Source organism: Gadus chalcogrammus, chromosome 8 (assembly GCF_026213295.1).
Source record: "Gadus chalcogrammus isolate NIFS_2021 chromosome 8, NIFS_Gcha_1.0, whole genome shotgun sequence".
Taxonomy (NCBI): domain Eukaryota; kingdom Metazoa; phylum Chordata; class Actinopteri; order Gadiformes; family Gadidae; genus Gadus; species Gadus chalcogrammus.
The window spans coordinates 3,486,431-3,498,991 of record NC_079419.1 but is presented as its reverse complement, the minus strand read 5'-3'; the positions used below and the strand labels follow the sequence as shown (position 1 = coordinate 3,498,991).

The following is a 12,561-nucleotide window of genomic DNA, read 5'->3' as shown; positions in this document are numbered from 1 at the left end:
GTGTGTGTGTGTGTGTGTGTGTGTGTGTGTGTGTGTGTGTGTGTGTGTGTGTGTGTGTGTGTGTGTGTGTGTTTTAGTGCCAATGTGAGTCTGTCTATGTGCGTCCACGTGGGTGTCTGCTTTGCTAATGCTTTGGACACACACACACACACACACACACACACACACACACACACACACACACACACACACACACACACACACACACACACACACACACACACACACACACACACACACACACACACACACACACACACACACAGGGCAGAAGTTGAGTGTGTTTTATGATAGTTATCAGGCAGGGCGGAGTGTTTGAAGTGGTGCTTAAAGAACATGTGTGTGTGTGCGTGTGTGTGTGCGCTAATAGCTGACTAACTATAATGAGAAACTATAAAGTGCGACACAGGGAGCGTTCGCCGTAGACTGAGGGATTCTGGGTAATCAGAGCCAGCCGCTCTGGCAGAGAAACCATCAATCTCTCAGAATATCACACACACACACACACACACACACACACACACACACACACACACACACACACACACACACACACACACACACACACACACACACACACACACACACACACACACACACACACACACACACACACAATTAAACACACAGCCTAATAAAAGTCACCGTCTCATTATTGGCTGCTAAACCGTTTTCGCTGATTCATGTCCCGCCCTCCTCAGTTCTTTTACTGGCCCCCCTAGGTGCCACTCAGCCTGTGGTCCAGAAAGTAACAAAACGTAATGTCTGAAATGCAGCCAATGCTCACCTGTGTCAGGGATTCTGACTGAAGTGATAAGTTTGCAAAAAACACTGAAGCTCCTAACAATTTCTCAAAACATCGGCCTTCTTAGCAAAGCTAAAGCCACTGCTATGGCCACTAATAGGCATTAATGTTCTCCTCACCTTCCTGCCTCATATCTACTGAGTAATACCACTCAGTAAGCCTCCTCCTCCTCCTCCTCCTCCTCCTCCTCAGATAACCTCACAGCACTGGAGACATTAAGTCTTCACCTGGATAACTCTCTGTAGGAAACATCTCAAATAAAATCCATCTCCCCTCCTCTCTCCCCTCTCTTCTCCTCCCCTCTCCCCCTCCTCTCTTCTCCTCTCCTCTATTCCTCCTCTCTCATCTGTTTCTCTGCTCTTCTTGTCAATCTGTGATCAGTTGCATCTGTCTCGATGCTCTATGAATCCGAAGCTCAGCACTTAATCATCCCTCCCTGTGTGTGTGTGTGTGTGTGTGTGTGTGTGTGTGTGTGTGTGTGCGTGTGCGCGTGCGCATGCGTGTGTGTGTGTTCTGCTTGTTGCCCTCTGGCCCCCTACCTGGGCTTTTTAAATAATTCAAGTTAAAGGTCTTTAAAATGCTCCCTCCCCCTGAGCCACACGTGCACACACACAGTTTGAGCATCCATTAAAGATGAAGCTCATAGTTTTAACACTTTAGTTTTATGTGCTACCTGTTGTGAGTTGTAAGTAGCGTTGCCTGCTAAGCATACGGTTGTTTACGATGCATTAGGGTCCAGGCTAAAGTGTCCTTTAGCTAGCCAACAAAAGGAAATAAGTCAGCCTAAATGTTTATTTTACATTTTATCCTTGTTTGGATATTGCGGTTAAAACCACGCCCCCTTTAACACTAACATCAGCCTCTTAAACGCTAACATCCTTCCGACCGCAGTCGCAATGCTAACCGTCGCTTATGCTTTCTAACTTTCTAAGCTAACTTTTTTCCTTGCACTAACTTTCTCTCACACTGGTTTTCAGACACTCTTTGGGTCAACTGGCAGCCTCTCACCAAAGTTCCCAATTTTCAGAGAACGATTTAAGAATCGGCCACCAAGTGTGAGTTTTTATTAGCTTACTGTCCGAACTCCTGTCGGTCCACGGGGGGGAAGGGTACGGTACAACAGAGTCATCAATAAGGACCCCATTGAGTCAGAAGGTGGACTGGAGAGGCACTCTGACCTTCTGGAACAAAGGCGCCCCTCGCCTCGGTCCATCTGTCCGTCTTACGTCTTTGTGTTTAAATGAAACGCGTTTGTCAGCATCGTTCTGGGCGGGTGACAGTTTGAAGACGCTCTCCCTTTCTGGAGGCAGCGAGCTCCCGGCGACGTCAGGACACTATGTCTTCATCTGCTGCTTTGTCCTACTGATTTATTAATCCAGCTACCGCCTCCCTCCCTCCCTCCCTCCCTCCCTCCCTCCCGTCGGCTCTCCCCCATTCCTCTCCTCCTCAATTGGCAAGAAGAAGAAGGGAGAGAGGAGAGGGAGGAGAAGAAGGAGGGACGGGGAGGTACGGAGGAGAAGGAGGAGTGAGGGAGGAGAGGATGAGGAGGGGGGAGGTGAGAGGGGGAGGGATGGGAAGGAGGAATAGGAGCAGGGGAGGCGAAGGAGGGAGGGAGGGAGGGAGAGAGGGGAGGAGGAGGGACGGGGAGGGACGGGGAGGAGAAGGAGCTAGCGAGGGAGGAGAGGAGGAGAAAGGGGGGACGAGCACAGTGTTCCACGCAGTTGGTGACGAGGTGTGGGCGGGTTGCCAGGTTGGTTATAAACCCTCACACCCTCGTCCCCTGTCGGGGCCCAGGGTTGCCAGGTTGGTGTTAAATGTGGCCAGGAGATGTCACCGTGTCACGGAGACGTAGTGGGTGGGATGGAGCCGTGACTTTAACACTCACTAACCACATGTTATTACATCCTCTCTCACACTCTCACTGTCTCAGACTCAGAAACACACACTCACGCTAGTATAGTAACTTATCTTCTCAACCATTGTTTTACTTTCATCAATGCTATTTACACACTCACACTGTCACTCTTACACACGCACGCACGCACAAACACATGCACGCACAGACACTCTCTCACCGTCAGACTCACACACACACACACTTATGGTAGCATTAACTCTCTCTCAAAGAAAAACCTACTTCACTTTATTCAATACTATTAACATACTACACACACTCTTTTACTCACACAAACTCTCTGCCTTTCACTCTGACACACACACACACACACACACACACACACACACACACACACACACACACACACACACACACACACACACACACACACACACACACACACACACACACACACACACACACACACACAGTATAATTACCGGTAACATTACATGCCATTTATACGTCAGTCCTTTCTGTTAACCCTGTCGGGCCCCCTACTGTGATTTGCTAAGAGAACAGACCAGCCGGACTGGTCTGGTATTGGTGTTTGGGTGTGAGAGGGAGAGAGTCATAGTCCATTAACTGACAACCAAACCGTATTCTGTTGTATTTTTACGTAATTGTTGCCGAGTAATGACTTCTATCAGTGCAGAGTCACTGAACGCTGCAGGGTTTTTCAGAGCGCTCGGTGCGCCCTCTAGTGGTGCATCACCGCAGGTGAACCTCCGTGGAGATTGACGTTAGCGTGCGGTAATGTGAGGCATGTACCATATCCGACATATCCGCTCTGGCATACCATCATCACACACACACACACAGACACACAGACACACACACACACACGCACACGCACACGCACGCACACGCACACGCACGCACACAATCTCTGAGTGTGGGGTGCTGATGTTGTGACTCTAGGTCTGCTGAAGGACACCCTTCAACCCTTCTAGGTCACTCTGACGGATGTCAACATCAGACCAGAGCTCAAAGGTCATAGGAACATGTCACGGACCAGGGGCAAGGGACTTTGACCTTCAGAGGCCAAGACCTCGTCCAGGTGTTACATGTTGTGCTGTGTTGTTGTGTAGTTGTGTAACGGTGTGTGTCTCTGGCCCCCTGCAGCGGGGAGAGCGGAGCCGGGAAGACGGAGAGCACCAAGCTGATCCTCCGCTTCCTGTCGGCCATGAGCCAGACCTCCCTGGAGGCCTCCTCCAGAGACAGGACCGCCCCAGACCGGACCGCCCCAGACCGGACCGCCCCAGACAGGACCGCCCCAGACAGGACCGCCCCAGACAGGACCGCCCCAGACAGGACCGCCCCAGACAGGACCGCCCCAGACCGGACCGCCCCAGACAGGACCGCCCCAGACCGGACTGCCCCAGACCGGACCCCCTCCCTGGAGGTCTGCTCCAGAGACCGGAACCCCCGAGTGGAGGAGGCCCTGCTGGAGAGCAGGTACACCGCTGTCTGTCTGTCTGTCTGTCTGTCTGTCTGTCTGTCTGTCTGTCTGTCTGTCTGTCTGTCTGTCTGCAGGGCTGTCCGTCTGTCTCTCTGTCTGTCTCTCTGTCTGTCTGTCTGTCTGTCTGTCTGTCTGTCTGTCTGTCTGTCTGTCTGTCTGTCTGTCTGTCTGTCTGTCTGCAGGGCTGTCTGTCTGTCTCTCTGTCTGTCTCTCTGTCTGTCTGTCTGTCTGTCTGTCTGTCTGTCTGTCTGTCTGTCTGTCTGTCTGCAGGGCTGTCCGTCTGTCCGTCTGTCTGTCTGTCTGTCTGCAGGGCTGTCCGTCTGTCCGTCTGTCTGTCTGTCTGTCTGTCTGCAGGGCTGTCTGTCTGTCTGTCTGTCTGTCTGTCTGTCTGTCTGTCTGTCTGTCTGCAGGGCTGTCTGTCTGTCTGTCTGTCTGTCTGTCTGTCTGTCTGTCTGTCTGTCTGTCTGTCTGTCTGTCTGTCTGTCTGTCTGTCTGTCTGTCTGCAGGGCTGTCCGTCTGTCTCTCTGAGGATCTGTCTGTCTGTCTGCATCTTCTAATTCTTTGTCCGTCTCTCTAGTGTCTTTCTGTCTGTAGCTAAACCTTCTACTGGTCTGTGTTTAGGCAAGGAGTTTAGTCGAGGCTGCATACTGCTTTGAACTGGATTAATACTGGTTGCCTTTGGTTTCTACTGGATCCAACTAGTACTTACTGGTTCCTTCTGGTTCCAAGTGGTTCCAACTCGTTCCAACATGTTCCTTCGGGATCCAACAGGTTCAAACTGGTTCTGGTTCTGGTCTCCTGCTGGTTCCAACTGGTTCCTATTTGTCCCTCAGTCTGCTGCCCAGTCTGTTTTAACCCTCCCCCCCCCCCCCCTCTCTCCCAGTCCCATCATGGAGGCGTTCGGGAACGCCAAGACGATCCACAACAACAACTCCTCCCGCTTCGGGAAGCTGGTCCAGCTGCACTTCAGCCAGCGGGGGAACATCCAGGGGGGCCGCATCGTGGACTGTATCCTCCTCTGACAGCCACTTCCTGTCCCGCCCCCTGGGGACAGGAAGCAGGAAGTGCTTGAAGGTCTTTGTGTGCAGGGGAGCGGTGGTTGGGTGGGTGATTGACAGGTGTGTGTGTGTGTGTGTGTGTGTGTGTGTGTGTGTGTGTGTGTGTGTGTGTGTGTGTGTGTGTGTGTGTGTGTGTGTGTGTGTGTGTGTGTGTGTGTGTGTGTGTGTGTGTGTGTGTGTGGGGAGGGGGGGGGGGGGGGTCAGGGGTCATGGGGGGCCGGGGCCCGATAGGGTAAACAGTTTTGTCCGTCACTCTGTCTGTTGAATTTCTTAACGGACCGTTTTGCTGCCCGCAGACCTGTTAGAAAAGGTGAGGTTTTCCTTATATTCTATGTGTGTGTGTATGCCGCTCAGTGTGTTTGTTTGTGTGTGTATGCCACCCAGTGTTGTGTGTGCGTGTCTGCCTCTCAGTTTGTGTGTGTTTGTGTTAACCACTGCTTTTCTTTGTTCTCTCAGAATCGGGTTGTGCGTCAGAACCCTGGAGAGAGGAACTACCACATCTTCTATGCCCTGCTGGCCGGGACACACACCCCACAGAGAGGTACACACACACACACACACACACACACACACACACACACACACACACACACACACACACACACACACACACACACACACACACACACACACACACACACACACACACACACTGTTATTTGGTTGCGTTGATGTGTGGTTGTTGTGTTGTTGTTCTAGAGGCCCTCGGTCTGACCCATGCAGACCACTACTACTATCTGAAGCAGTCCGGTTGTGTGGACGACAAGACCATCAACGACACACACACCTTCAAGGAGGTCATGGTACGCATGCACACACAAGCACACGCATACACACTCACCTTCCAGGAAGTCAGAGAGAGAGAGAGAGAGAGAGAGAGAGAGAGAGAGAGAGAGAGAGAGAGAGAGAGAGAGAGAGAGAGAGAGAGAGAGAGAGAGAGAGAGAGAGAGAGAGAGAGAGAGAGAGAGAGAGAGAGAGAGAGAGAGAGAGAACAGTATGTAAAAAGGGTCAGCGTGCTAGTGGCGATAGATGTTATGAAGTAGAGTCTGAAATGATGGTGGCATGTGTTGTACATTATTCCCAGAATGCAATGCGCACGACGCAGTTCTCGGAGGAGCACATCGGGGACATCCTGCGCCTCCTGGCGGGGGTCCTCCACGCGGGGAACATCGAGTTCATGACCGCAGGAGGTGCTCAGGTCTCCTCCCCCGCAGGTCAGAGCTCGTCCTCGCTACACACACCTCCTGCTTTCTCTTCTCCCGCTCCTCCTCCCCCTTTCCTTCCTCCTGCGCCTCCTCTTCTCCCCCTCTCCTCATCCTCCTCCTCCTCGACCCCACTTTCCTCCTCCCCTGCTCGTCCTCCTCCTCTCTCCTCCCCTCCTCCTCCTCCTCCTCCTCCTCCTCCTCCTCGACCCCATCTTCCTCCTCCCCTGCTCGTCCTCCTCCTCTCTCCTCCTCTCTGTCCTCTAATACATCATACATCGGAGGGTTGATACTCATCTTGTGTTCCGGAACAAACCATTCTTTGGTGTGGTGGGGGTGTCGGGTTGACTTTATGAACTCTGTGTCAGCCGGGCCCCAGGATGTAGAGGAGCCAGGGGGAGGGCTGAGATCTACCTTAGACCACCTAGGATATTCTGACCCCCAAAACTGTGTGTGTGTGTGTGTGTGTGTGTGTGTCTGCTTCTGTGTCTGTGTGCGTATGTGTCCGTCTGCCTGTGTGTCTGCGTGTGTGTTTGCGTGATTTGCCTGTATGTGTGTTTGTGTCTGCCTGTGTGTGTGTGTGTTTGTGTGTGTGGTCTCCAGCTCTCAGCAGAACGTCGGACCTCCTGGGTCTGAACCCGGAGCAGCTGTCGGAGGTCCTGACCCATCGCTCCATGATCCTCCGAGGAGAGGAGATCTGCACCCCGCTCACCGTGGAGCAGGTCGGTACCGCCGCCACGACACGCTTCAACGTGCTACGACACGTTTCAGTGTGCTACAACACGCTTCAACGTGCTACGACACGCTTCAACGTGCTACGACACGCTTCAACGTGCTACGACACGCTTCAATGTGCTACGACATGCATCATTGTGCAACGACATGCCGCGCTTTTTTCTTTACGTCTTCTTCGGGTTCCTACAGTCCATGCAACAAGTAGCGAAATATCAGACGTTTGGTATGCAAGTTACATTAAATTTACATTTTCGTAGAGTCGTTGCGACAAGTATAGATATATCGGACGTTAGGTACGCAGGTTACATTAAACTGATATTTCGTAGAGTCGTTGCAACCGTAGAGAAAATATCGTTACATTTCTTGGAATAGAAATCGGACGTTTGTTTTATTAGTTCAAACATTTAACTAAACGTTTTGTTGAATCGTAACATCATGCAGAATAAACATTGGAAGTTTTAATTTTTTTATTAGTGGAGAAAATAATCTTACCTAAGTTTCCGTTTGTATAATCATGAAGAATAAACATCCGACGTTTCAGATATTTGTTATGCGTCTGTTTTGTAGAATCGTCAGAATTTGTAGAAAAAAAACATTCAGAGCACTTAAAGTCTACTTTAAATACTTAGCCTGATATACTTAGCCTGATATCATCCTCGAGATAAATCTGCGTTGGGCCTCGAGTTACCATTAGCGAAAATCAATCATCCTAAATTTAGGGTCCAGAATTCGCCCCCACAACAAACACAAAGCCGAACATTCCTGGGACCTTCCGGTGATTCTGCGGCTGTTGTTGATGTTCGCGGAGGCCTCTGGCCTGTGTTGATCAATCCGACGTGGTGCTGGTGCGGCGGGGTTCACGCTAGCGGCTAAAGGATGCTAATCGCATTGGTCGCGGCCTCGGGGAGGACCTCCTCGCGGCGGGAGGCTCGCTGCGATTTGTAACCAAACACGCGCCTCAGACTCTGAAGAATGAGCCTTTGTTAGTTTTTGTTTGTCTCCGTTTCGTGAACTAGCTTGCAATCTGTCGTAAAGCAACCAGCTAGGGAGTACTAAATGTCTTGGGTTCAGAGGTTCAGAGGTTAATATGAGGTCGATGTTTGTTAAAGCAATGAATGAATAATGATCTCATGTTGTGAGACCTTCAGCAGTTGTGTCTGGTGTTTATTTTAAGATAAGCAGTCTACAGTGGATATTTGTAATGTAACTTGTGTGTGTTTCTGAATGTGTGTGTATGTTTCTGAATGTGTGTATCTGAATGTGCGTGTGTGGTTCTGAATGTGTGTATTCCTGAACGTGTGTGTGTGTGTGTGTTTCTGAATGTGTTTGTGTGTGTGTTCCTGTATGTGTCAGGCGGTCGACTCCCGGGACTCCATGGCGATGGCGCTGTACTCCCAGTGCTTCGCCTGGATCATCCGCCGCCTCAACGCTCGTATCCGCGGCAACGATGACTTCCTGTCCGTCAGCATCCTGGACATCTTCGGCTTCGAGAACTTCGAGGTCCGTATCTCTGGTTGGCCCGTGGTGTCCTCAAACGCTGGCGTGAACGTCAGTTGCCGTGGAGACGCGGTACAGGATGTGGTCGTTAGGGCGTGCTAACGCAGGGCTGTGATGCGTTTCCTGTCCAGGTGAACCGCTTCGAGCAGTTCAACATCAACTACGCCAACGAAAAGCTGCAGGAGTACTTCAACAAGCACATCTTCTCCCTGGAGCAGCTGGAGTATAACAGGTACGTCCGGGAGGGGGGGGGGACGCTTTACAGTGAAGGGGGGACCTCACTTACCATCACCAGTGTGCAGCACCCACTTGGGTGCTGCACGGCTTCGCGCCAGAACGCTCACCACACACCAGCTTGAAGTGGAGAGTGAGGGAATTAATGAGTCAGACAATTATACAGGAGGATGATTAGGGTGCCAGAATGAATGAGCCTGGTTGGGCCAGGACACCGGGGAAACCCCTGCTCTTTGCGATAAGTACCCTGGGATCTTTTATGACCTCAGTGAGTCAGGACCTCGGTTTTACGTCTCCTCCGCAGGACAGCGCCTTCCACAGCACAGTGTCCCCGTCACTGCACTGGGGCATCGGGATTGATGTTATGGCCAGAGGGAAGAGTGCCACCTATTGGCCACCACCCAACACCACTTACAGCACCTGGTATTCCCAGGCGGTCTCCCATCCAAGTACTAACCAGGCCCGACCATGCTTAGCTTCCGAAATGAGATGAGATCAGGGGTGTCCATGGTGGACTGGTAAGGCCATGGAGTTAGGATGATGAGGGGATGGAGGAGAGACAATGAAGTGGTGGAGGAAGGACGATGTGGTGATGGAGGAGAGATAGTGAGGTGATGGAGGAGAGATAGTGAGTGGAAGCATGAGAGTTAGTGAGGTGAAGGAAGAGAGAGAGTGAGGCGAAGGAGGAGAAATAGTGGAGGAATGATAAAGAAGTGACAGAGGTATATAACAATGGTTTGTGTGTGTGTGTGTGTGTGTGTGTGTGTGTGTGTGTGTGTGTGTGTGTGTGTGTGTGTGTGTGTGTGTGTGTGTGTGTGTGTGTGTGTGTGTGTGTGTGTGTGTGTGTGTGTGTGTGGTTTCTCCAGGGAAGGCCTGGTGTGGCAGGACATCAACTGGATGGACAACGGAGAATGTCTGGACCTCATCGAGAAGGTACGTTAGGACCTCATCAGGACTCTGATAGGACGGGACCCGGGTGATCAGCTGATCAATAGTATTGATACTTACGACGGGGGCCGTGATCATGGCAGTCGCTCGGGGAAACCGCCAAAGTGCTGGCGTGGGAGGTGACGATGATGATGATGGTGGTGTTGGTGACGATGATGATGCTGATGATGAAGGCTATGTTTCCATAGAAACTGGGCCTCCTGGCTTTGATCAACGAGGAGAGCCACTTCCCCAAGGCCACCGACGGCACCCTGCTGGAGAAACTCCACAGTCAGCACTCGGTGAGCACCTGCCGCCCACTTCCTGCCGCCCACTTCCTGTTTACAGGGGAGCACCACGGTGTGCATCAGAGGACGGGCCCTCTACAGGTTAAACACTGCTACTGCGTACCAAGCCTCTGATGGGCCCACGGGGTCACCCGGTCACCTGCTGGTTCAGCAGGGATGCGCCACACCTGTCCTCCGTTAGCTACGTTAGCTACGTTAGCCACTACACACACACAACGCTACGTACTGGGCTGAAACAACAACTGTAGTGGATACCATTAGCGACGGAGCATGGCTAACGCAGGGTCTTGTTTGTCTTCATCTCAAGGGAGGTGTGTTGTCCGTATTTAGTCTTCTTGGAAGTAGTGAGGACATGTTCTGCCCTCACTATGTACTGATCACAGGCGCACCCCCTCACAGCCGCGGGTTCAGACAGAAAGACACTCTCTGCTCTTTACCAGCTCATCCAGGGATAGAAGCTTCTGACTCTGACTGATCTAAGAAGGAGATAGCATCTCTCACCCCTGACCTTTCACCCCTCGTGGTTCCACCTGCGGACGTTATAATGGACACTTGGGTCTTGTGTGTAGGTCTTTGCACTCGATAAAGACCAGCTGACATAAGTGGAGGTCAGCTGGGCTTAATGAAGTCCAAAGATCTACACAAGGAAGAGGACGCTCTCTGCAGGTTAAACACTGCCACTACATCTGAACGTCTGGTGGTTGGCACGGAGCTCCGAGAGCACCTGCATGTTTGGGTGTGTTGTGTGATGTTGTTGTGTGACCGTGTTGTGTGATGTTGTGTGACCGTGTTGTGTGACGTTGTTGTTTGACTGTGTTGTGTGACGTTGTTGTGTGAGTCTTGTGGGACACTGTACGAGGTTTGTGTTGAGCCGAGGCAGGACTCTCCCAGTCAGAGAGGAGAGAGTGTCTCTTCCTGCACGAGGACTCACTTTGTTTTCCCCTCTGCAGAAAAACTCGTTCTACGTGAAGCCGCGTGTGGCGGTCCACTACTTCGGAGTCAAGCACTACGCCGGAGAGGTACTGAGGCAGCAGCACTATAGCATGGCTTAGCTTAGATAAGCATAGCTTAGCATAGCATTGCACAGAATATTATAAATGGTAAATGGACTGCATTTTTATAGCGCTTTTTTCTAACCAGAGGCCCCCCAAATCACTTCACAATATTGCCTGACATTCACCCATCCATGCAAGGCGAGAGCCAGCTCGTCAGAGCAGTTAGGGTTATGTGCCTTGCTCTGGAAAACCTCGACACACAGAGGTTCACGGTTTGATTCCCGGCTGCAACCATGCAGTTACCAGCCAACCCGCTCTAACTCCTGAGCCGATGAGGCCCATAATTGTATAGTATAGCATCATAGTAGATCCAAGAGTAACCCCGGAGCCAGCAGTCCTACTGTGTTATAGCAGAACCTCTAGACCAGACGGCAGGTCTCCCCCTGCTGGTGTGTTCAGGTAGTGTTAACCCCTCTCTGTCTCCCCCTGGTGGTGTGTTCAGGTAGTGTACGACGTTCGGGGCATGCTGGAAAAGAACAGAGACACGTTCCGCGATGATGTCCTCAACCTGTTGAGAGAGAGCCGGTCAGTAGTTCAGCGTCAACCTCGCTTTAACTTCTCTGTGATTGGTTTAGGCTTTGTCCAATTGTGTATTGCACTTTATTTTCATTATATTGTAGTGTAGTTTAGATCACACTATATATCTGTGTATTACACTGATGTTAAGTTTGCAACCCTGTATTAAACTATTTATTTGTATGTATTAGTGCATCTTCTAGGTATTTCCTACTTAAGTAATTTCGAAAGGTACTCCCATCTACTTAAGTGTATTTTAGGTTATTTCGCTCTAACTTTGTGTTTTTTTGTGTGTTTCCAAATATTTACTTGTATCATCTAATTCAGTGTATTTCAGTACATTTCAGGTTATCTTGGCTTACTACCCTGTAAGTCAGTGTACTGTAGCATATCTCCGTGTGTATTCCATGCATTTCCATGTATTTGAGGTCTGTTGTGCGCCTGCAGATTGGACTTTGTGTACGACCTGTTTGAGCACGTGTGTAGCCGCAGCGGTGGGGACACCCTGAAGACCAGCGTCAAGCACCGCCGGCCCACTGTCAGCTCCCAGTTCAAGGTGAGGCTACCAGTAGGCCCACTGTCAGCTCCCAGTTCAAGGTGAGACTACCAGTAGGCCCAATGTCAGCTCCCAGTTCAAGGTGAGGCTACCAGTAGGCCCACTGTCAGCTCCCAGTTCAAGGTGAGACTACCAGTAGCCCCACTGTCAGCTCCCAGTTCAAGGTGAGGCTACCAGTAGGCCCACTGTCAGCTCCCAGTTCAAGGTGAGGCTACCAGTAGGCCCACTGTCAGCTCCCAGTTCAAGGTGAGGCTACCAGTAGGCCCACTGTCAGCTCCCAGTTCAAGGTGAGACTACCAGTAGGCCCAC

At 51.2% G+C, this 12,561-nt stretch overlaps 1 protein-coding gene and 1 pseudogene across 1 annotated transcript in view; one reads left to right on the top strand and one right to left on the bottom strand.

Moving 5' to 3' along the window:
- The window catches only part of myo10 (myosin X), a 69,380-nt gene that overhangs the window by 27,771 nt on the left and 29,048 nt on the right, over positions 1-12,561 (top strand). Inside the window, exons 4-17 of the mRNA XM_056596188.1 lie at positions 3,828-4,160; positions 5,048-5,172; positions 5,519-5,532; positions 5,679-5,763; positions 5,922-6,025; positions 6,307-6,436; positions 7,028-7,146; positions 8,513-8,659; positions 8,788-8,888; positions 9,757-9,823; positions 10,027-10,119; positions 11,076-11,144; positions 11,623-11,705; positions 12,144-12,252. Of these exons, the coding sequence (XP_056452163.1) occupies positions 3,828-4,160; positions 5,048-5,172; positions 5,519-5,532; positions 5,679-5,763; positions 5,922-6,025; positions 6,307-6,436; positions 7,028-7,146; positions 8,513-8,659; positions 8,788-8,888; positions 9,757-9,823; positions 10,027-10,119; positions 11,076-11,144; positions 11,623-11,705; positions 12,144-12,252 (1,579 nt within the window). The remainder of the gene's footprint in view (positions 1-3,827; positions 4,161-5,047; positions 5,173-5,518; positions 5,533-5,678; positions 5,764-5,921; positions 6,026-6,306; positions 6,437-7,027; positions 7,147-8,512; positions 8,660-8,787; positions 8,889-9,756; positions 9,824-10,026; positions 10,120-11,075; positions 11,145-11,622; positions 11,706-12,143; positions 12,253-12,561) is intronic.
- On the bottom strand, positions 9,299-9,414 carry LOC130388392 (5S ribosomal RNA; annotated as a pseudogene).